This window comes from Scleropages formosus, chromosome 22, assembly GCF_900964775.1.
Source record: "Scleropages formosus chromosome 22, fSclFor1.1, whole genome shotgun sequence".
NCBI classification, from domain to species: domain Eukaryota; kingdom Metazoa; phylum Chordata; class Actinopteri; order Osteoglossiformes; family Osteoglossidae; genus Scleropages; species Scleropages formosus.
In genome coordinates this window covers 24,095,673-24,118,544 of record NC_041827.1, presented here as the reverse complement: position 1 = coordinate 24,118,544, position 22,872 = coordinate 24,095,673, and the positions used below count along the sequence as shown (strand labels likewise).

Sequence of the window (22,872 nt, the reverse complement as noted above, 5' to 3'; positions counted from 1 at the left end):
CAGTAGCGCTTACCGCTAGGCTACCAGCTATCCCCCTGTGCTTGGGTCTCTTTGGATAAACGCACCTGCAAAGGGAAAAAGAATGAATAATGAACACCTGAGGCTGGAACCGTGGTCATGCAGCTCATTGGCTTTGGGGTCGCAACCCAACAGCACCGATGCTACCCCAACCGATGAGCCCACCTGCAGACAGTCCTTGAAATGCCGCAGTAACAAAACGGGGCATTAACGTCACGTGAAGCATAACAGACGAAGTCACTGGAACGGGGCCGATGTGGACGGGCTGCCATACGGAGCGTGTGCACACGCCCCGGAAAAGCGAAATAGGACGAAAAAGGCAATGAAGGGGCAGGACGCTTTAGTAAGAAGTGCAACATAATCAGTGGAGGCACTTGTCACCCAAACCAGCCTATTTACATAGGTGTGCGAATAGGACGACAGGGTTCGAGGTTCTGGCACAACCTCAAGGAACAGGGCAGCTCTTTAAAGAGGTCGTGACCTCAGTGCGGCAGGAGGGTCTCCGGTGTCAGTAATTGCCAACCGAATGAGAGATGTGTGTGAGAGAGAGAGAGAAGAGGAGGAGGACGACGACAGTGGGCAACCACCGGTCAAGGGTGGAAACCATGGGTGACGGACGGCACCGGCGGTTTTCATTGGGAGGGAGAGCGAAAAGACAGACACATGGATACTTTACTAAATCCGAAAGCAATTGTTCAAGGCTATTAGGAAGCAGAAAATGTTCTTAAATTCTTTGTCTCTGTACCTTCAGGCAAATCGCACAAGTTTACACACACGCGATGTAAAAATGGATGCGTTCGTTAGCACACAATTAAACGAGCACAAGGGGATCAGTAATTGCAAACATGCATTCAGATTCCAGTGACCTTGAAGGAAATATCTGCAAACGTCCTTGAATGGAGAAAGGCGACAGCACGAGGCTCTGCACCGAGACGTTAGAACGACACATGGGACATTCGTCCTTCAGTGGTGACGCGCAGAACGAGGCGTTGGGGTGCGTCTGTGAAACAACACCCTCACCAGAGCACAAGCTCACATGCAGAAATATAACGTTTTCTACTTCTGGTAGCAAAACACAGCCGACTGCAGTGGATCAGTGACCCTCAACAGCACCGCTTCGACAATTCAACACAACACGCAAAGCCAGTCTTTCCATTTCACCCACTTGTTAAGTGTTGATAAATGTTGCCGAGTGACCAGGAGTAAAATATTAACTTTGATCTCAAGTTTAAACATGTTGAACAAAGGTTTTTCAGTTCTGCCTCCAATGTGGTGGAATGACCTCCCCCTCTCACTCAGAACTGCTGAATCTCTCCCAGTGTTCAAGAGAGGTCTCAAAACACACCTTTCAACCCACTTTTCTCCCAATATGGGATAGTTGACAGTGCACTGGCTAGACCTGCTGCCTTTGGACCCACAGGTTTGAATCCCACCTCCAGCTGTAGTACCTTGGAGCAAGGTGACCTACCCTGAATTGCTCCAGTAGAAATACCACACCTCTATAAATAGGTAAATAATTAAACATAGCTTAATGTAAGTTAAGCTAAATATGTAACGGTCACTTATATGTTCCAAATATTGACTATATTAATGGTTTATTAAAAACCTACATGCAGCTACTCATGTAATTTATGCTGCTTTATTAGCGCAAACACTGTCCTGTATACATTAATAAAAAGGTTTAGGTTGTTTTGTCAGTTTACGCCTCTTCCAGTGGCGATCCATCCACTCTGGCACCAGCAGGAAGGGGGATAAAGTTCCAGTTTATATTTTTTCAGATAAGCAGAAAAGTTTTAGAATAAAATGATTCAATTTTCATACATGTGGATTAAGATTGAAGATAAAAGGCTGCGAAAAACTATGTAATGCGTTTGGGTTAAAGAGGATAACAACAAAAAACAGAAACATCTCCCAACTCACACAGAGCTCCAGTTGTTCAGTTCTCATGCTCCTGGTAGTTGTGTGAAAACACGAGTCCCTGTTGACGGTCAAAAAGCCAAAGACGGCGGATGTGTGGACTGTGGACGCAGAGAGCGATACACGCACCGTCCCCTCTTCAGCTCTCAGGGTGCTAAGAAAGCAGCTGCTGGAGCTCATCTCTCCGCCTAGTGCTAAGAGCACTCATCAATCACAGCCCGAATCGGCTTTAACAAACGAGGCATTAAGAGGAACTGTGATCCCAGTGGCCACAGCCACACGAGCTGGAGGACTTGCTTATAATGTAACCGCCAGAGCCATTCCAGTCCATTGAATCGTCTTTTCTTCACAGAACTCTCCATTAACCAACTCATTAAGAGAAACTGACCTCACACCTAATTGCATTTTACAGCTTCAGTATTAATGAACCATTTAGATGTAGTGCCAATATGTTTACAATTGGGGAGCGGAGGCTTCCGTATTAATTATTTACCAGACACCCCAGCACTTCTCTTAAAAAAGGACAATTAATTTCTCCAGAGAAAAATACTAAAACAAGAAAAGAGACTTAGGAGACAAAGGAAAAAGACCAAAAATAGTGTGAAATGCATCCAAATAAGTGACAAGACAGACACAAAAGCAGGAAGAGCATTCTAACTGCAAGAAAGTGTTCAACAAAGCTCAGCGGAGACACTGTCATCAGTAACACATTTAATAGCCAACATAAAAGCAATGGGCAAGAAAAACGGGTGCAATGGCCCATTGTTAATGTTCTACAACAACTGTGACTGACAGTCTCGCAAATGAGGATCATCATTTATACTCATCCCCATTCTGTTGTCCTGCAGTAATGTGGAGCTTTCACAGCCCACAATGCCATGTGACCAGCTAGAAGATCAGCTAGAAAGTCTGTAGAAAGAAAGCAGGTCATCCAGGCTCTGCGTGTGGCTCTGGGGGGCGTTGGGGGCATTTTGGGACTGAGTCTGTGGTGCACTGTGGGACTGCACTGAGCCTGCAGGCCTGCTGGGTGCTGTCTCGCTGCCTCCACTCTGGGTCCCCAACCCTGACCAGCGGAATGCGAGTGTCTGCTCGCCCCGGTCCGCCCCACGGTCTGCTTTCCTGCGGCTGTTGAAGTATGACGATGGGGGTGCAAACTCCATCTCTCTCTCATCCCTTTGCTGGCTTTTCCAGCGGCCAAAGGAGAACTCTAGAGAGGGAAATCAACACTGCAGTCAGGACATTCAATAAATTTTAAAAGGGCAGCTTTAGAATTAAATTAGCATTCACCCAAGTTGCATCTTCCAGAAGCACTCTCTCTGATAAGTGTAAGAAAAACTCACAATATTACACTTGTAGCACTTGAGGATTGAGCGTGACCGTCACCACTCTCAGGCCTATACTACCGTGTACAGTCATCGGGTGACGCCATGCATTAACCATTTAAACTAGGTATGTGTGCAGGTACTGTACCGTGCCTGATGCCGATAGGAGTGTCACACCTTTACGTTCTGAGATGACGTGTAGTTACCTTTGCCCCGGTCCCATTCCCGGACGTGAGGGACTCCCGGCTTCGTGTCCCTCCTCTCCTGAATTTCCACCTCCACCTTCTTTGACCCAGGGGCCAGTGGCTCTACAGGAGTCTCGGTGAGGCCCTCAGCCGTCGGCAAAGATGCAGTTGACTCCTTCTCTGCGACACCTGGAAAGAAGAATCCAGGTAGGAGTTCACCTCAACAGCCCTCTGACGTTCATGTCCTCTCATCACTTTTTCCATAAATACAAGAAAAAGTGCTAGAGGCAGCAAATCACATCACCTTCATTCTCTTCTGTTGCAAGTTCCTCCTCTGACCCATCCAGTTTCATCTTCTTCATCTTCCTCTGCCTCACCTTGGCCAGCCGGGCCTCGAGCAAGGCCTTCCTCTTCTCCTTGAGTTTGTCCCTTTTATTGCGTTGATCCGTGGTCTATGGGCAGAGCAGACAGTTTGTGGAAGAGGAAGCAGCCCCACAACAGTGCAGCAGTGCAATTTACACATGTACAACTTATTTAGAACCAGACTCTTGTTGCTTTGGCATGTTACTCAAAAAAAATTGCTTCAACAAAGATAGTTGTACAGTGCTTTGAAAATGTATTTGCCCCATCCTGATTTCTTCTGGTTTTGTGTATCTCTCATACTAAACAGTTTTAGACCTTCAAACAAAATACAACATAAAACAAAGGGAACTTAAGTAAACACAGAATGCAGTTTTGAATGTTTATTTTACTGAAGCAAAAAAAAGTTATCCACCATCTACCACCTATGTGAAAAACTAATTGCCCCCTTAAACTTAAAATCTGCTTGCGCTACGTTTAGCAACAACCAAATGCTTCCGATAACTGGAGATCAGCCTTTTACAGCTGTGGTGGAATTCCGGTCCACTCTTTTTTGCAGAACTGCTTAGGTCAGCCACAGCATCTCAACTGGGTTCAAGTCAGGACTTTGACTAGGCCACTGCAAAACTTTAATTTTGCTTTTTTTTTGAGCCATTCGGAGGTGGACTTACGCCTATGCTTTGGATCACTGTCTTGCTGCATAATCCAGTTGCACTTGAGTTTGATGTGATGATGATGAAAAAGAACATGATGTTCTTTCTGTGGAATTTGGTGTTTGGTTTACGCCAGATGTAACAGGACCCCTGTTTTCCCAAACAGTTCCACTTTCAACTCATCAGTCCACAGAACATTCTCCCAAAAGGTTTGAGGATCATCAAGGTATGTTTTGGCAAAATTCAGATGAGCCTGAATGTTCTTCTGGGTTAGCAGTGGTTTTCGCCTCGCCACTCTTCCATGGATGCCATTTTTTCTGCAGTGTCTTTCTGACAGCGGAGTCATGAACGGTGACCTTTACTGATGCAAGAGAGGCCTGTAGTTTCTTTGATGTTGTCCTTAGATCTTTAATGACTTCCTGGATGAGTTGTCACTGTGCTCTTGGTGGAATTTTGGAGGGTTGGCCACTTCTGGAAAGGGTCGCTATGGTGCGGAGTTTCTTCCATTTGGAGATAATGGCTCTCACTGTGGTTCTTTGGAGTCCCAGAGCCTTTGAAATAGTTTTGGAACCCGTTCCAGACTGATGTATTTCAATCACCTTCTTCCTCATTTCTGAAATTTCTTTCAGATTTCGCATAGTGGATTACTGGGTAAGATATTTCAACCAATTTCATGCTGTTAAAGTTCTATGTAAGTGTTGACTTCATTGAACAAGGCTGGCAGTAATCAGGCTGGGTTGCATCTAGTCCAGCTGAACCCCATTATGAATGCCATTTCATAGATTTGGGGAAATCTACTACGGTGGAAAAACATTTTCACACAGGCCCAGTTGGAAGTGGATAACTTTTTTGCTTCAATAAATAACATTTAAAAACAGTATTTTGTGTTTACTCAGGTGGCCTTTGTTTTATGTTAAGATTTTGTTTCAATTTCTAAAACAATTTAGTATGAGATATTCACAAAAACAGAAATCAGGATAGGGGCAAATACTTTTCCACACCACTGTATATAAAAGATAGTTGTATATATGTGAATAGCAAAGCATTCTGTGTGCAATACTGCAAATTGCTTTGGATAAAAGCATGGGTTCAATGAGCAAAGACAAAGACATCTGGGCTACTAAAGGACCACCATCATGTGAGAGCAGGGAGTGGACAAGGCCAATCCCTGTTAGACACAAGGGCACCTGGGCGCAGGAATGACGACCTACCTGGTCTCTCAGCATGTCCAAAGTCTCCCTCTGCTTTTTGCGAAGTGCCTCATCGCGAGCAAAAGCATAGTAACCAACGCCGAGCTCTCGTGCCTCTGTGACGCAGGCAGGACGAACAGACAGACTCAGGTATGGGTATCGAGGGGAGTTTCAGTCAATCAGTCGGTACACACAACACACAACACACACACACACACACACACACACACCTCCATCTCTTTGTGCAGTTCTAAGCAAAGAAATAGATTCGTAATTGCCCGCACAAGTGACCCTATCAATCGATCATTTATAAACATGAGCTTATGCTATGCAGAAGTGCGCTGTTCCAGAGCCGATCCCAGAGACACAGGGCACAAGATGGGAACGCCCTGAAGAGGATCCCAATCCATCACAGTCACAAAAGACAGCGGCAAGATGAAGAGCTTCCTAACAGCTCCAAAGTGAGAACCTGAGTGACAAAAATGAAGACAGACTCGTAGCTCTGGTGAAAGGCACATCCTACATGTGGTCATTGGGATCACAAGATCATAGAACTTTGTACTACATTTTATACAACTGACCACATATTTAGTGAGCATAACTTGCGCATTGACATGGCACCCCATCGAAGGGAACCGCAAAATGCCACAAGAGAAATGGACCCCAAACCAGCGATTCAAAGCAATGATTAACCATAACCCATAACATCACCTTAGCGGTGCAGCTCCCTCCCCACCCGCAGGGCTCACCTTGCTCCCGGACATCCTCGTAGTGCACAGGTCCAACGGGTCTTTTCATCGCCTCCTCCTCCTCCTGCTCCCACTGCTGCCGCTGCAGTTCCCGGCGCATATCCTCCGAGAGCAGCGTTTTGCCCCCAGGCTCACACCTGCAGAGGCACCAAACCTTGCAGCTCAACAACTGGACACTCGACCAAAGTAGTAACCACAGCGCTCAGCAACTGGCCATTTAACGGCGACACTACTTTAAAGGGAAGCTTGAGAAGCAGGTGCTGATACAACACAGACACACACTACACTGCCTTACTTCTGGCCCCGAAGCTCGTGGTCCATTTTCTGAAAGCTGGGCAGGTCTTTCTTCATGCACCTACGAGATCGTCCAAGGGCATCCACATAGTCCACCCTACGGGAACAGAAGGCAGTTTCTATCGTCAGTCTCAGCGAGACTGAGTGTCAAGCCTGCATTGTCCACAGTGGAAGGAGAACGTGCCCAACATGCGCGTTACCATTCTTCATCCGGGTTTGCAGGCGGAGGAATGGGCTCAGTGCCTTCACCGTCTTCCTCTCCATCGCTATCCGTGTTTTGTCTCGCCTCCCGCTGACTCTGCATACCCTTCTTCTGGTCAATGATCTTTTGCGTGAAGTCCACCAAGTACAGACTCTCTGTCTCCTCATCTGAAAGGTAGAGCCCACGTAAGAAAGTGGTAGAAACCAGTTTGTGAGAAAAGGCAGAGCGAGAGCCGCACGTTTTAAGGGATGATCGATATGAAAAATATGGAGTATATTCATGTTTTTTCTCCCTTTATTATACCACAGATGTAAAAGAGTGGTCCTACTGAGGAGCGACAGTGAAACGGGTGAGAGAGTGAGCTACACGAAACGGTAACAATTGACAAAACTGTTTACAAACAACAGCGCTCTGTCAGTAGGAGACGCCGCTGCCGTTTCCCCTGTACAGCAAACTCCGTACCAGGGAAGTCTCCTCTGGTCATCTGCTCATACAGCTGGGCCTTCTCCTCCAGTTTGCGCCTGTTTCAGATGGAGGGAAAAGAGGCTGGTGTGGTGGCTCTTCCCAGGCGTGGAGAGAGAGAGAGAGGACAGAACTCACTCACCGTTTCACCCCAAGTTCCTCTCCCCACAAATACGGACCTGGACTTTTCGAGGCTCTTCTCCTCCTCCGTGACCTGCTGCTCATCCTTCTGCGCTCGGGCCGAAACGCCTTCGTTCTGCTTCCTCCAAACACTGCCGGGCTTCTGGCTCTGGACCACCGAACACAAACCGGTCAGCGACACAGAACGGCCCCGCGTTACAGCGAAACACTCGGAAACTTCGCACAGACAGACACGGGGAGGGACAGGTACGTGACGTCACAAGTGAGGCCAGGCAGTGACAGAGAGTGAGGTAAAACGAGGTAAAACAGAATCCCCGCTGGTTCACCTTGCATTTGGGCTCCTTGCGTCCCGCGTCCACGCGAACCTTGTCCCGGTGGAACTGCTCTTGTTTTCGGAACAGTTCGGCTTTCAGCTCCACAAGCTGCGGCAAAACAAGTCACGGCGTCACCGACACACAATTTACGCAACATAACATGAATTAGATATAAAAGACGGTTCACCCGCACAAACTGCGTACATCGCCGATGCGGCAACAAAAACACACTCACGGAGGCAGCCGTCACGTCGTATTGCTTCTTCTTTTTATCCATTTTTCCGAGAGGAAAAGGCGAGTTCTCCTTACGTTCACCAAACCCGCCGCCAGCGGAAACGGCGGATGACGTCACAACCCGGAAACGGAAAAGAAGACTCGTGGTTTCCGTTGGACTTTGCGGGGTCGCTAGTTTGGAGTCCCGATTGACTTTACATAGAGCAATGACGAATCTCTCTCTCTCTCTCTCTCTCTCTCTCTCTCTCATACACACACACACGTCGCGTGACACAGACAGAGAACCCGAAATTTAACAGCGCCGTTGTTGCCTCTCCAGCCGTCTCTCCCCTCACGAGTCTGACCGAGAGCAGCGGACGATAATTTCAGTTTGTCTCCTTACGCTGCACATAGGAACGCAGACGTGCAGCGAAAACTTTCTATATTCATTTAGCAGACGCTCTTCTCCAAGCGACGTACATTAGGAGAAAGAGACATGGCTGCAGACATGATGTGATTCTTAAGTAAACCTAGTTTATTTCTTTCCACTTGATGCACTGATGTTCATCGCTCGAGTAGGTGCACAAAACTCAGGATAGACGAATCCCGATCACCTTCCTACAATTTTTCTTTAAGGTACACAAACATTTACATACAGTACAGGAGTAGCGGCTGTGTAAAGGCTTATCTGGGGATGATCGTAAAGTTACGCTGTATGAACATTTAGACCACACGTGAGCCGGAGAGATCTTGGGCGAGGTGAGTCCGGAAAAGGTGAGTTTTCAGACCCTTCTTAAATGTGGACAGAGATTCAACAGTTCTGAGCGAGAGGGGAAGGTCGTTCCGCCACAACGGAGCCAGAACCGAGAACCTCCGCACTTTTGCACCTTTTGTGTGTGGGACCACCAAACAGGTAGATATGGAAGAGCGTAGCAGTCTGGTTGGGGTGTAGCGAATGATTAAGTCCTGTAGATATATCTGGGAGCGGTTCTGTTCGTGCATTTGTAGGCAATTACCAGCATCTTGAATTTGATCCGGGCAGCCGTAGGAAGCCAGCGCAGAAAAACGAGTGGAGGAGATACACGGGAACGCTTTGGCGAGTCAAACGCAACTTATACCGCGGTATTCTGTATCAGCTGCAGAGGTCTGATGGCAGTAGCAGGAAGGCCACACGGGAGAGAGTTGCAGTATCCCAACGGGATGTCACCATGGCCTGGACAAGCAGCTGGCCAGAGTCAACTGTGAGGTAAAGAAGCTTAGAAGGTGGAGAGTTGCGGGCAAACGGTCCGTAGGAGTGACGATGGGATCGGATCGAGCGAGCGGGTGGCGGCTCTGGGATATCGGGAGGTCGGAGATTTCACATTTGGAGGGCAACATACATCTACATACAACACGCACATCTCACTGAAAATTCAGCGTGTTCATTACATTAAGAGAAAGAGACATAGCTGCAGATGTGAGACTTAAGTACGGAGTTAGTTTCCTTCACCAGCTGAACCAATGTCCATCACACAAGTAGCTGCATAAAACTTTACCAGAATATCACCGATTCCTGATCACCTTCCTAGTAGGTTTTTTTTCTTTTTGAGATACATATAAACATTTATATCACATTGCAGGAGTGGCTCTGTAAAGGACTGATCCCAAAATGTTCATGGACAATGAGAATGTGGTGTGCAGCGCTCCAGATTTAGTGGAGTTAGGAAGGAAGTACAGACAGTGATCATAATGAGCATTTTGCAAAACACTGGCGCACAGAGTGTAAAATAATGCTTTCGGTCTCAGGGCCCTGCGCCTCAATCCTGCTTTCCCAGTCTGCTTCGCCCCACAGTCCGCCCAGTGGTTGCACACTTTATTCACATTTCCCATAATGCAACTATGTGCAATAAATGCATTCCCCGCTCGAACGTGCAGCAACGTGGCTTGTCGCAATACGTTCTACATTCGCGCTGTTTGTCGTGACAAAAGAAAACAAGTTGAAAACAGCGGGATTCAGACCCAGAGCCCAGATGCAATTCCCAGTCCGTTGCTGTATAAACATTTGTACTTGTTCCATGGCAAACGACTTGTCCTTATAACAGTGTTGTGTCCCTTCTGCACGCGTCGGAGGTACGAGACCCTCTTCCAGTGCTGTTCGCGCACCTCTCCTCCAGGTGGCGCCCTCGTCTCCCGTCCAAACACAGCCGGCCGGCAGGTGGCGCTGTCGCGCTCCGAACAAGTGTTACTGCAGCGCCACGCTCTCATTTCTCGACACTGATGCCCAGATGGGCTCTTCTCTCCACTTGCTGCAAAAACGCCACGTTTCTTATCTGAGCAAAGCGTCCCGCTGTGTTTTAAGTGCTTTTCCGACACCATTAAACAAATGAGTTTGGTTAAATGATTTACAAATATGAGATGAGCTTCAATTTATCTGTTAGACACAAGCAGACATCCCAAAAGGTGGCTTCACTTTGCAGATACTGACATCGACTGCTGAGCGACATCGACTGCTGAGCAACACCTTCTTCCCCCCAGTTCTGTTCCCCAGGAGAATTGTCCACAAGTGTCTTCGCTCTTTCATAAAGCAACAAAAAGTGTCATTTTCACATCCTGCCCACAGAATATAAAACTGGGCCATGTCTAATATTCTGGCCTCTCTTTGACAACACAAATTAAATAAGTGCACTAATCAAATATTTTATTTTGAAACTCATTGGTAGCAAAAGATAAACATTTTAGTTTCTATACAATTTTCATCATATTTCTATGTAACATCAGACTGATACTGTTATTTGTTATATACAAAGACAAGGATGTTCCGTAAAAAAAAAAGGCTACTGCAAATTTAAGTTAAACAAAAGCTTAGAGGAAATGTTACTCAAAGTATTGTGCAACAGGAAGAAGTCACAAGTAGTGCCTGTCTCCCACGAACAAGTGACCAAGTGCAGAAGCTACGGGGGCCGACGTATTGCTTCACAGTGCTGGTTCAGACTGAAAAGGGAAACGGGTGAACTCGATACGCCTTTGGTCTCCCCTCAATCTGTGCCAGTCTTCTCTGGGGACTAATGGGACACACTAACTCGTGTGTCCAAAGCGCTCTATTTTTAGTCTGCACTTTTTTTTCCTTTTACATTATTTATGTGTCTGGAGATAAAGCCACTCATCCGCCGCTGCAGCTTCATGTCTGCCGCACCGCCATCTCCTCGCGAAATCGGTGTTCCAACGTGAGGGAGATGCGCCGCAGGTCCTTCAGCACACTGGGGTGGTCCTCCAGCTCCTCGTGAAGGCAGCGGGCGATCTCCAGCTTGCGGTAGTCCTCTGGGCGGACGAGGCGACGCACCACCTGGAGAGAGCGCTCCTTCAGGCTCAGCACTGCGAAGAGCGAGAGCGGCACAGTGAGGATCCGCAGCGTGGAAAAGGAGCCATTCGAGTGTGTATCTCAGAGATGGAGGATGGATGGACGCGGTGACACACACCCACCTGGCAGGGTGATGTTCACCAAAACCACCTGAGTGTTCGCCGTCGCTTTGGGACAAAACAGCTCCTTTCCGTTCACCAGCATCGGCTCGTCCTTGTCTGCATCTCGGAACAGCCAGGGATGAGCTGCAGGCAGCGCGGCAAACTCGGTCACTTTGCATCTCTTGTGAGCAGGGCGCTCAACTCGGGGGGCAGAAGGCTGCTGGTTCTAGTCCCAGCTGGAACCCTCTCTCTAATTCTGTCCTGAAAGTCCACCCTGAGGTGGTCCTGCACTACAATGGACCAGACAGGTGCACCTCACAGCTAAATAATATAGAGAGACACCAAATTCATTTACATTTATTCCTTCATTTGGCCTTTTCTCCAAAGCAACTTGCTATGACTCAGCCATTTATATAGCTGTGGAATTTTTACTGTGCAAATTCAGGGTGAGTACCTTGAGCAAGGGTACAGCGGGTGGTGGGAGTCTAACTTGGGACTTTCTAGAGCAAAGGCAGCACGTGTAACTGCCACAGAAGTGATTCACCTGCTGTCCTTCATATTCATGTGCACTGATTTCACATAAGCGGCACGGCAAGTAGCGCGGCTGTCTAACCGCGCATGGGTGCTGTGCGAGGGTGTGGCTTTGACCCATTCAGTTTGTGTGCTCTGGTTTCCCCCCACAGTCCAAAGACATGCTGTGCAGGTGGACTGGTGACTACATCACCCATAGTGTGTGTGATTCACTGCTGTATGGAGGAGTGACCCATTGTAAGTAGTGTATCTAGTAGCAGTGTAAGTCACCCTGGTAAATAAGGTGTGGGCTGTTGACACTACATCATGGTGTTCACTGGAAGTTGCTTTGGAGAAAAGTGTCTGCTAAATAAAGGTAAGTGGAAAAGCTGAAAACGACTGCTGGAGCTTGTCATTTTATGCTGAGGACACACGTGATGACAGGAGAGATGATGAGTGAACAGAGAAAGATGGAAAATGACACTAGTGACACAACACAGGTCCACGTGAAGCGTCAACAACAAACACACAGTCAGGAGGATGCGAAAACTAATGAACAATCAACCCTGTTTGTCTAAACTATTTATATATCTAAGTGCTGTAGATCTGACAGCTGACACAATTATTTGTATAGTCAGCGTGTATATATAATACATGATATATATAATGGCTGCACGTGACCCGAATCCCGCCTCTTTCCCCACATGTGACAGAGCACCGCGACACTACCGACTAATACATTTTATATATTCTCCGCCAATAAGGAGACACGAGACACTCGGATGAGGACCGCGCCGCGGCATTTTTCCCGCTGGCGCTCGTGGCGCTCGTAACGCTCACAACGCTCACAACGCTCGCGGGCACCGGCGGATGATGAGCGAGAGCAGGGCGGCGACGAAGTGCGTCGGTTTATTCGCTCAGATGAGATGCGAGGTGAGATGCACTCACACACGAACGTCGTCATCCTAAGTCCCCTTCCCGGCTGCAGCACGTCGTACGGCTGCGGCTCCCCTTTGAAGTTGACCCAAACGGGCCGCACGGCGCGAGGACTGCGGTTGCAGAAGATGACGTGGGCCGGAACGCGGCTGACGCGGGAGCGGAGGACGGGGAGCCGCTCGGCGCCGGGGCCCGCGGCCTCCTGGGGCATGGCCTCAGCGCAAAGACCGCCGCTGCTTTTTGGGTCTTGGGGTGAGCTGTCGATCGGGCGCGACTCACCGCGGTAAACGTCAACAACGCCGACCGCTTTTTGGAGCGTTTGCGCACGGCGTTGCGTAACGGGCGCGTCCCTGTCCGCGGTCACTTCCCGTTCCGTTCCGGCCACGTTGGCCACGCCCCTCCCACGCGTCCTGACATGTGATTGGGCTATTTCGAGAATAGAGTGGCACTGTTGCAACGGTTCCTACTCGATGTCCCGTCGTTCCTCGGTGCCGCGCAGCCTACGGTTCCGGTGAAGCCAACCCACCCTTCCGAGCCCAATGTATGTCCTGATTGGGCGAGTTTGTTTCTTAGTATCGCGATGATATATTTTGGACTACAAGTCCCATCGTTCCTCTCTCCGTCCGACTCGCGGCTACACTGACTGATTCGGTTCGTCAAATGTGCAGGATTTTGAGCCGCAGCGTCAGGTTCGTGTTCTTCTTGTGTTGGCAAATGTGCTTAAACTGCTTTGTGTCACACAAGTACTTTTGTTTTTGTGAAACTTTATAATCTCCGGCTTGTTTTGTACAATAAGTACTGGGTCTCTCGCTAATTCAGCTGCATGAATCGTGATGAGATGATCAGATCTGCACATGAATCATGTCATGATGATCATGATGATCATGATGATCACGATGATGATGTGCTGATGGCCAGAGTCAGTAAACTTGTTCAGGAACTCTTTCTAGTGTCAGTGACACTGACTGTGTGTGTGTGACTGACAGGACCGGTATTAACCGTTTTTCTGCCACAAATGATGTCATGTGTGCAGCAAGTCCGTGTCATGATGATGATGATGATGATGATGATGTCTTGTGTTTTTGATGATTGATGATGAGTGACCGGCTTTTCAGATGTGGCCACGTGTACTTCTGAGCTCCACAAGAATTGGTGGTTTTTGTGCAACTGCTTGGAATTACAGAAGACTCTTCGCTATGCAGCTGAAAACAAAGGAGTTTGAGTCTCTCTTCACAGATGGACTGAATGGAATAGCAGGTAAACGTGCCGCTTTGTGCTCATCGTGTCTTTTCCTGACCGACTCTGAGAGCGTGAACCATCACGCAGAGCGTGGTGTCCTGTAGGCTGCGTACACAATTTCATATTCATTCTATAGGCAGCTGCTCACCGCATCGTGATGTGTAACCGGTAAAAATTGGGCGTCTCCGTCTACGTCCGCAACTCTTCACCCGTTACGAAATACGCTTTCGTTTATTTGGAGAGAGCATCCGCTCTATGAGAACGGCACCTTCACCCTGTCCTTTGAAACAGAGCTCTTTGCAAAGCACCGCTTTGAGCTGAGGATCGCGGGGGGCGCGGTGCGGGACCTCCTGTCTGGGAAGCGGCCGGAAGACGTGGACTTCGCCACCACCGCTACGCCTGATGAGATGAAGAGCATGTTTCAGGCGGCGGGGGTCAGGATGATCAGCAACAAAGGGGAGAAGCATGGGACCATCACAGCCCGGGTAGGAGTCTGAGCGGCACTCGCTGCGGCACTGCGGTCTTCCAGTCATGAAGAAAAGTGTTCTGAATATTGCGGAACCCCACCCCTAACTTGTAAACTTCTTGTTCTTGTTGTTCTTGTTCTTGTTGTTGTTTACCTATACAAGTGTCGTGTCGTCGTTCTTTTTCTGCTTCCTTCTTAAGCTTCGCTTTCCCAGGTAGCATAAGTCTTGCGGGCAAATGTATAAATCTCATAATAATACTGTAATTATAATAGATGCTAATCTCCGAAATGACTGACTTCACACATGACTTTTATCAATTTGTTTTCTGGGTTAAATATAAAGAAACTACTCCTGTTTCTGTGAAGTCTTTAACTTCTATGGCCAATGAATACCTTTGTGCAGATGCACAGGTTTCACTGTTCACTTGTGTGTGTGTGTGTGTGTGTGTGTGTGTGTGTGTGTGTGTGTGTGTGCGCGTGTGTGTGTGCGTGTGCGTGCACTCGCGCATGCAGCTCCACAACGAGAACTTTGAGGTGACCACGCTACGCGTGGACTTGGAAACGGATGGACGCCACGCCGAAGTGGAGTTTACCACAGACTGGCAGAAGGACGCGGAGCGGAGAGACCTCACCATCAACTCCATGTTTCTCGGTACTCCGCCTCCGGTGACTCGCTCTAGTAAGACCGACACGTAGGACAGCGGAAGGAGGAGCTCGGCTAACGTGTTCGCTGTTTCGCCACCGCCGTTACAATGCGTAGTTTCTACTCCTTTCTGAATATGCAGAGTCAATTGTTTCCTGTAAACTTGCATGACTTGGGTGTTCTTGTCTCATAAGGTTTAGACGGGACTTTGTACGATTACTTTAACGGTTATGAGGACCTCCAGAACCGCAGGGTCCGGTTTGTTGGCAGTGCCGCTAAGAGGATCCAGGAGGACTACTTGCGCATCTTGCGATACTTTAGGTACATCCAGTTTTTGTCTCCTAACACCCAGGTACTATTATTGTTGTTGTTGTTGTTGTTGTTGTTACTGTTGTTTGTTAATTTAGCAGATGCTTTTCACCAAAGCAACTAAAACGTTAGGCTTGTGTGCGAGGATGCTTACAAATATTGACCCATGTATACACCTAGGTCATTTTTTACTCTACCCGTTTAGAGTAAGTACCTCGCTCTAGGATACTACAGTGACAGTCTTTCGATTGCAACGCATTTGCTCTAATCACTCCGCTACCTACTGCTCCTGCAACAAAATATGCTTCTGGCTAATCGGGTTACAGGCACTCATCAAAATTACATGACCCGCAGTCCCCTCTGTCGTCCCTTTGTCTGAGGCTTTCTAAGGCCTGCTAACTAACGGCGGCGCTACCTTTGAGCGCAGGTTCTACGGCCGGGTGGCTGCGCAGCCTGGGGACCATGACCCAGACACTCTCCTGGCCATTGGGGAGCATGCCAGTGGTCTGGCGGCCATCTCCGGGGAACGGATCTGGGTTGAGCTGAAGAAGATGTTGGTGGGCAACCATGCTGACCATTTGCTGGAGCTTATTTATGAGCTGGGCTTGGCCCGGTATGTGGGTAAGAGTCTGTATGTTGCTACTGAAATGGTACTCATTCCCGGTATTCTCTTGTTAGCTTTGTGTTTACTTGCTGTTGTGACGGCTGGTAGCGCAGCATCAATGAAACGAACGAATGTAAATATGACGTAGTGGGGTGAACCACTGGTTTTAACATCATGTTGAGCTTAATTTCCTTTTTTGTGGAATTTCTCCAATTATTCGTATATATTTATTTGGCTACACATTCTGTATTAGAGGTTTCTCCACAGTGATGCAGAATTTTAAACTACTTAGAATTATTTCTCCATTTATACAGCTGGATAATTTTCACCAGAGTAATTCAGGGTAAGTAGCTTGTTCAAGGGTAAGACCGTAAGAGGAGGGATTCGAAACCAGGTCCTTTGAATCCAGTGGCAGTGACTTTACTCTCTATGCAATCTGCTGTTTTGTTGTGTATATGAATTTTGTATTTGATTTTTTCCTTATAAGTGGAAGGTAATTGCTTTGTAAGCATTCTTTCTACCAGTGTTTTCTGTTAAGCTTTTTCATCCTGGTTTTGTGCTGTTGATGTGTCCCATTCCAGTATGATGCCTATGAGTTTCATCAAAAGTGTTGTTTGTTGCCTACAGCTGCCATGTCTCCTAACCCTAATTAACCCCAATCTCCTGAGTTCGATCTGATGACTTTGGCTAGAAATTGGACTGAGAAAGAGATGTTGTGCTGGTGCTGTTTAGGACTGCCGCTGGACGGCAACGTGGAAGAGGCGAAGCGCGTGTGGCAACAGGCACACGGATGGTCCCCAAAGCCCATGACCGTCCTGTCCGGGGTCTTCAGGTGCTCGGATGATGTAGAAAGGCTCGACTTAAGGCTGAAGATTTCTAAGGAGGAGAAGAACTTGGGGCTGTTCCTAGTAAAGTACAGGCGAGATCTGGTCAAGGCACCAGATGCGTCGGATGTCCTCAGGCCCTACAAAGACTTCATCATTGATGTGAGCATCACATTTTTGGGGCTTTTTCCACAGAACACTGAAACCTGTTAACTGGAAAAGTGGAGCCAAGAAAAATCTTGTACAGAACAGTCCTTATTAGATTTATTTATCTTGCTCTAGATAACCGTGTCTGCTGTTTCAAACAGATGTAGTTTTTCTCTTAAGTATTTGGGACCATTCTGATTTAATCACAAAGCACCAGAAATATAAACTAATGCAGATGCCATATGTTCTACTTTTAGAAGCATTTTTTTCTCTAAGTGTTGTAAACATTTTGTTGGATTTTTACATACGCAATTTAAACATGATATAAAAAGTGCTTATCCTCTATAAATTATATATATATAGGTGTGTGTGTGCAGACAGTTATTAGTGTAAATGTAACAAGGTTAAGTCAGAAAGTATCTGTAATAATAATTTTACCCAAGGTTAATATTCCAGATACTTTGTGACTCACCTTGTACGTCATTTCAGATGTCATTCTTTGCCCCGTTAATTTATTTAAAAAAAAAAACCTTGCTGAAGAAATATTTATTTATTTATTTATTTATTTATTTATTTATTGCATAAGGGAGGTTTGGTCACCATGCCTTTTCAACAGCTGCAAGTTTATAATGACAATTTGTGTTTTTCCACTGCAGTCGCGCGAGGTAGATGCGCAACTCAAAGTCTGCGAGCTGTTGAAGTACCAGGGTGAGGAGCACCTGCTGGAAGTGATGAAGATTTGGAGCGTCCCCCGCTTCCCTGTGAGCGGGCACGACCTGCGCAAGATGGGCATCAACTCGGGCAAAGAGATCGGCTCCCAGCTCCAGCGCCTCAGGGAGGTGTGGAAGAAGAGTCGATACCAAATGGATAAAGAGGAGCTCCTGAGTCGTGTCATCAGGTTATGACATCTTGCCTGGTGTGACACGGATGCGGCCAAGTCCCCTGCTCCACTTAGGAGCGCTTGGAGCGTGTCACTGTGCCCTAGTGCGGGCACCTCGGTCTCTTCGCCTGCTCCGGGGACCACGTTTCTCCCATTTGCAGCGGTGGCTGTTGCGCAGTGATCCGTCAGTCATGTATTAGACTCTCTCGACTTTTCTGTGAAAGACTAGTGCAGATTCACTTACATCCTCAGCTGTGATTCCAGAGCTTTGTCATTTGACTACCTGTAGAATTGTGACAGGTGTCATCTTCATGTATGATGGCTTTGAAAACAATATGTGCATCACATCTGAAAACGATGCTTGTTTTATATGTGATTTTTCTTTTCTTTCAACATGCAAACTTGCTGGTGTGTTGGACAGCTGTATCATTAACAACAGTATGATGTAAAGCATGGCTTTATATTAGCTATTGTTTTCCTTAAGAATTATATATTTAAGATTACAGTATAGTGGGGAATGAATATGTATTGATTTAGTGGACAACACGATGGGCTCAGGTATTGTTTCTTTTCTAGTGTGGAAAGACATACTGATTCGACCGTGTGTGTGACTCTTTGGTGATGCACAAGACCGGTGTGCCTAGAGCAGTGCTTCCCAGGCCTGACTGTGACTCTCTGGGACTCTAATAAGTACATGTCTATTTTTTTAAAAAAAAAAAAAAAAGAATCTCGTAGTAAGAGAAGTGTGTTTGCACACTTTGAAAGAATATTGAATTACAGTGCCTTGCAAATGTATTCAGGCCCCTGGAAAATTAGCACAATTTTCTGGATTGCAAAGACACATACAGATGTTTTGCCAATAACTGTTGTTACTGAGATCTATTTCACGCTAACAGTCTTTCAAGAGCCAAAATGCGTTATGTGCTCAGATACTGAAATGTGCTTCTTGCATAAGTATTCAAACCCCTGTACTCCACAGAGTTCAGTGGAAGGCGCTTTGGAGAAAAGTATCTGATAAATAAATGAAGGTAAATGTAGCTATGAAATTTTTTTTGGAGCTGAATTTCTAACTATGGTTTTACCACAGTCTTCATCTGTCCAGCAGATGCCAGCAGTGCTTCTTTATTTGCTGCTGGGCTTGACTATGATTTCTCAGTTTTGCCAACATTTACTGTGACTAAATGCATGGGAGTACTGTACTGTGGTACCCAGCCTGAATGGACTATAGTTAAAAAAAAGAAAAAAGTGCCCATCATTTCGAGGTACATGTGGCTCAGTGAAAGTTCTGTTTCGGTTTGTCAGAATGTCAGTGGGACTGCAGGACCCACAAAATAGTGAAGCTCCTTTTAGTGACTTCATGCAAGGAATGGAGGACAGGGAGAACTTAGAGGAGCAGAGAGTGGTAGGTGCAGCATGGGAGAACACAGTAGGCTGGGTGAGGTAACGCACCCTGAATACACCGGTAAGTGAGCTCTCGGAATGTGACGCCCATCATGACGGGTAGGGAAGCACAAGTGCTGCCCTCAGAGGACTTCAGGATGTGGGCCTTTTCACTACTTTAAATCGTAAGTAAAGAGCTGCCCGGAAGAGTGGATGGACAGCGGGGTTGGGTCAATCTGATATATGGGTGTCGGTTCAAAACCTTATTTTTCCCCTATTCTTTGTGGCTGGGAATTTTTTTCTTTTCCTCTCCTCAGCTGCCAGTTGGCTCATGCACTCTATCTACTTTTATCTCCACTTTCGTGCTCGATTAAAAAACTATTGAGTAATAAATGAGGTCAAGTGAACATGTAAGTAACTTTTAATCTGTCTGCGCGGTGGACGTGGCAGTGGCGGCGCTGGTACACGTCTATGGGTTTCAGTCTGGGCTCTGTGGTGTTTCCATGTTCTCCTCGTGTTTGTGTGCGTTTCCAGGTTTCAGAGAAATGTTTCAGATGAGCTGGTGAATCTGAATTGCCTTTGGAGAGTTTGTCCCACCGTTCCGTCCAGGGAGGCCCTGCAGCCATTCCCTCCAGAGATTTGCTCTGCATCACTACAGCCTTGTGCTGCTTAAGTGGCTCCTCAACGTAGGTCTTTTTCGCAGATGCAGATGCAGGCGGAAAATATGTGCACTGGCAGCGGTCACCATTTTGGCGGTTTGCAAAGAGTGACTCCGCACACGCACGCGCACAAACTGAGCACAGCCGTATCGTCGTCTGGCAGTCGGCCGCTCAGAGTAGCCAATGAAGCGTCTTGGTGAAGCTCTGTGCCAAGGAGAACCTCTCGGGGTTTGCTGATGGCCTCTTTGTGGGACCCTCGCCGAGGGGCTGTACAAAGCAACGTCATCGAGCTACTCGTCTGAGCACATTTCTGGACGCCTTTCTCAAAGTGCAGCTCGGCCACTTCTTTTCAGCCTCCAAACGTGGGAAGAGGAGTCGCCTCTTCCTGAGCGGATCGTTCGCATCTCTCGTCTTTGTCTTTCAGCCCGTCGGAGACCATAACGCCCCCCCCAGCTGTGTCTCCACCCCTACGGGCTGTCCTGTCAGCAGAGCACTTTTTGCTTTCTTCTTCGTTCAGTACGTTTGCACATTTAATGCCTTTGATGGAGGTGGATTTTCGAGCAAAGCGGCGCAAGCTCCGGACCTGGTTCCGGTTCAGCAAGCGTTCGCACGCTGGGCTTCCGACTGTTCCGGATGCTGCGCTTACTGGACAAAATTGTGCTCGATTCCCAGCGCAGTGCATTCATCTCACTAATAATGAGTAGAGTAAGAGAGTTCTGCAGTCCCCCGGGGAGAAGAACCATGATTTCACCTCATCGGGAATGGGTTCAAAAATATTCCTCCCCCCGCGTAGCAGACGACAGAAATAACTTTAATAAAAAGCTCAAGTCTGATGTGATGTCCTACACACACCCACACACACACGCTTTTCCGCCAAGTTACAGAGTGTCGTCATTTCAACTGAAGCAATGACCCCTTGAATTCGGGTACTACAGAGTAGAACGAAATGTTATAACATTTAGAACTTCATTCATGACCATGTTTACAGAGGGAGCTATGGTTTCAACGGATGCACCCATGTTCCTTCACACCAATGTGGTTTAACAAGAAACGGTTGGGGACAAATCGAACACGTCGCTCAGACTTTTTGAGCGGCCGAGTGGCTGAGTGACCCTCGCCCCCCCGCCCGTGCCAGTAAGTCTGCATCCCATCACATTGTCAGAACAAGGGTGTCAAAGCGTTACTTTGGCTGGTATTTGAGTGTGAAGCCACATGACTGACCCCCCACACCACACACGTTGAGTGAAGCTCTTTGATGCCCCACGATACTGGATAGCAGGTGGCACAGTAAGGCGCAAGTTCCTGTTCCAGAAGGTCGGCAACCGCTGTAGCCTTCGAGAAAGGAACTTTGCTTTAAAAGGGCAACTTTGGGAGTTATGTAAGATGCTTTGAATAAAAGCATCTGCTGGGAAAGTAAATAATGCAGCAGTGAGTGTGCGCCAAGCTATACCCCGAATCACAGTGCACAAGGTCCACAAAATGCTCTGAGCCCTCAGGAGTTTCTTAGGAACATGAGAGCCTGCTCTCCTCTCCTCTCCTCTCCCATATGGCATGAAGTGGCACAGCCAGTAGTGTTGCTGTCTCACAGTGCCTGGGTGGTGTGAGATGTCGTGGGTTCAATCCCCACTTGCTCTGTGTGGAATTTGTGTGTTTCCTCTGGGTGCTCTGGTTTCCTCCCCAGTCCAAAGACATGCTGGTCAGGTTCACCCATAGTATGTGTGTGTTCTGCTGATGTATGGATGAGTGATCTGCTGTAAGTAGTGTATCTAGCATTGTAAGTCACCTTGGTGAATAAGGTGTGTGGGCTGATAACACTACATAGAGTTCAGTGGAAGTTGCTTTTGAGAAAAGTGTCTGATGTAAATGTATGAAAGACATAAGTAATTGCAGGTGACTATGAATCTGGAAGGATGAGCATGGTGCTCCTCTTGTACAGTAGAGCACTTCAAGTGGCCTCCCTTCTCCTTCTGCAGGCCTCACATAGAAAAGCAGTAGCCACAGCTGTTTCTAGAAGGTGAAACTGTATGCAATTTGGACTCATGGAGATCAAACACATGATGCATTTTCCTCCAACGTTACATACAAGTGGGCCACGTTAACGTTGAAGAGACGTTGTTCAAGGGCACTGCAGCAGTGGGTGGGATCCAAACCTACTACCTTCAGGTCTAAAGGTAGGGCCTCTAACTCCTATGCAACCTCTTCCTGGGGACTAACAGCCACACCTGGGAAGGGCTTGATGGGAGGAAACAAGCACCAGGTGAACTTATTTCTCAAAGTAAAACAGCAAGATGGAGATTCAGGTCTCCTTTTGCTTTTCGCGTTATTTTTTCTTGTCTGCTACACGGTGGTCAGAAAGGACGATGGCTGTGAGTAAAAGTCTGAGCTTTTTGGGATTGTTTTTAAGTGAGAGAACTGAGGTCAGTTAGAGAATCTGAGAGCTTTACGTTGTTTTATCTTCATATTTATTCATTCAGCAGATGCTTCTCTCCAAAGCAACGTACGGTACATCTCTGAGATGAGTACAGAAAGTGTATCGTGGCAACAGGAGGAAAGCGTTGGATACGCACACGCCACTCTTGAGTACAGCAAACGGGTCCTTTCGGGCAACCGGTAGCATAGTGGCTCCAGGCGCTGCCTTGGAAGCCAAAGGCTGCAGGATCGAATCCCCCTCCAGCTGTAATACCCTTAAGAAAGGGGCTTGTCCTAAACTGGATCAGTAAGAATTCCCCTGCTGTTTAAATGGGTAAATCACTGTAAGTGACTTAAGATTATAAGTTGCTTTGGACAAAAGCATCAGCTAAATGAATAAATGTCTTT

General features: G+C 47.3%; 3 protein-coding genes across 5 annotated transcripts; 1 reads left to right on the top strand and 2 right to left on the bottom strand.

Annotated features, from left to right (window-relative positions):
* Positions 1–2,631: 2,631 nt before the first annotated feature.
* Positions 2,632–8,143, bottom strand: ccdc174 (coiled-coil domain containing 174). The gene is made up of 11 exons (XM_018734000.2): positions 8,043–8,143; positions 7,820–7,915; positions 7,532–7,641; positions 7,353–7,411; positions 6,889–7,057; positions 6,690–6,785; positions 6,395–6,531; positions 5,667–5,761; positions 3,747–3,894; positions 3,464–3,631; positions 2,632–3,142 (listed from the first exon to the last, which is right to left on the bottom strand). Exons 1-11 carry the CDS (start codon positions 8,082–8,084, stop codon positions 2,832–2,834), a joined length of 1,431 nt encoding a protein of 476 aa, XP_018589516.1. The 5' UTR covers positions 8,085–8,143; the 3' UTR covers positions 2,632–2,831.
* A 2,981-nt stretch (positions 8,144–11,124) lies between these two features.
* vhl (von Hippel-Lindau tumor suppressor) lies at positions 11,125–13,304 on the bottom strand. The gene is made up of 3 exons (XM_029247915.1): positions 12,917–13,304; positions 11,480–11,602; positions 11,125–11,371 (listed from the first exon to the last, which is right to left on the bottom strand). The coding sequence occupies exons 1-3, from the start codon at positions 13,113–13,115 to the stop codon at positions 11,178–11,180; spliced, it is 516 nt and encodes a 171-aa protein (XP_029103748.1). The 5' UTR covers positions 13,116–13,304; the 3' UTR covers positions 11,125–11,177.
* trnt1 (tRNA nucleotidyl transferase, CCA-adding, 1) lies at positions 12,832–19,006 on the top strand. Of its 3 annotated transcripts, none has more exons than XM_018734190.2 (8): positions 12,832–12,901; positions 14,020–14,161; positions 14,435–14,628; positions 15,123–15,261; positions 15,453–15,573; positions 15,989–16,182; positions 16,898–17,151; positions 17,793–19,006. In XM_018734190.2, exons 1-8 carry the CDS (start codon positions 12,839–12,841, stop codon positions 18,039–18,041), a joined length of 1,356 nt encoding a protein of 451 aa, XP_018589706.1. In that variant the 5' UTR covers positions 12,832–12,838; the 3' UTR covers positions 18,042–19,006. The 3 variants fall into 3 exon arrangements, with proteins under 3 accessions (XP_018589706.1, XP_018589705.1, XP_018589707.1); XM_018734189.2 differs by having other exon boundaries at positions 15,447–15,573; XM_018734191.1 differs by lacking the exon at positions 12,832–12,901 and adding an exon at positions 13,532–13,593 and having other exon boundaries at positions 15,447–15,573.
* Positions 19,007–22,872: the final 3,866 nt, after the last annotated feature.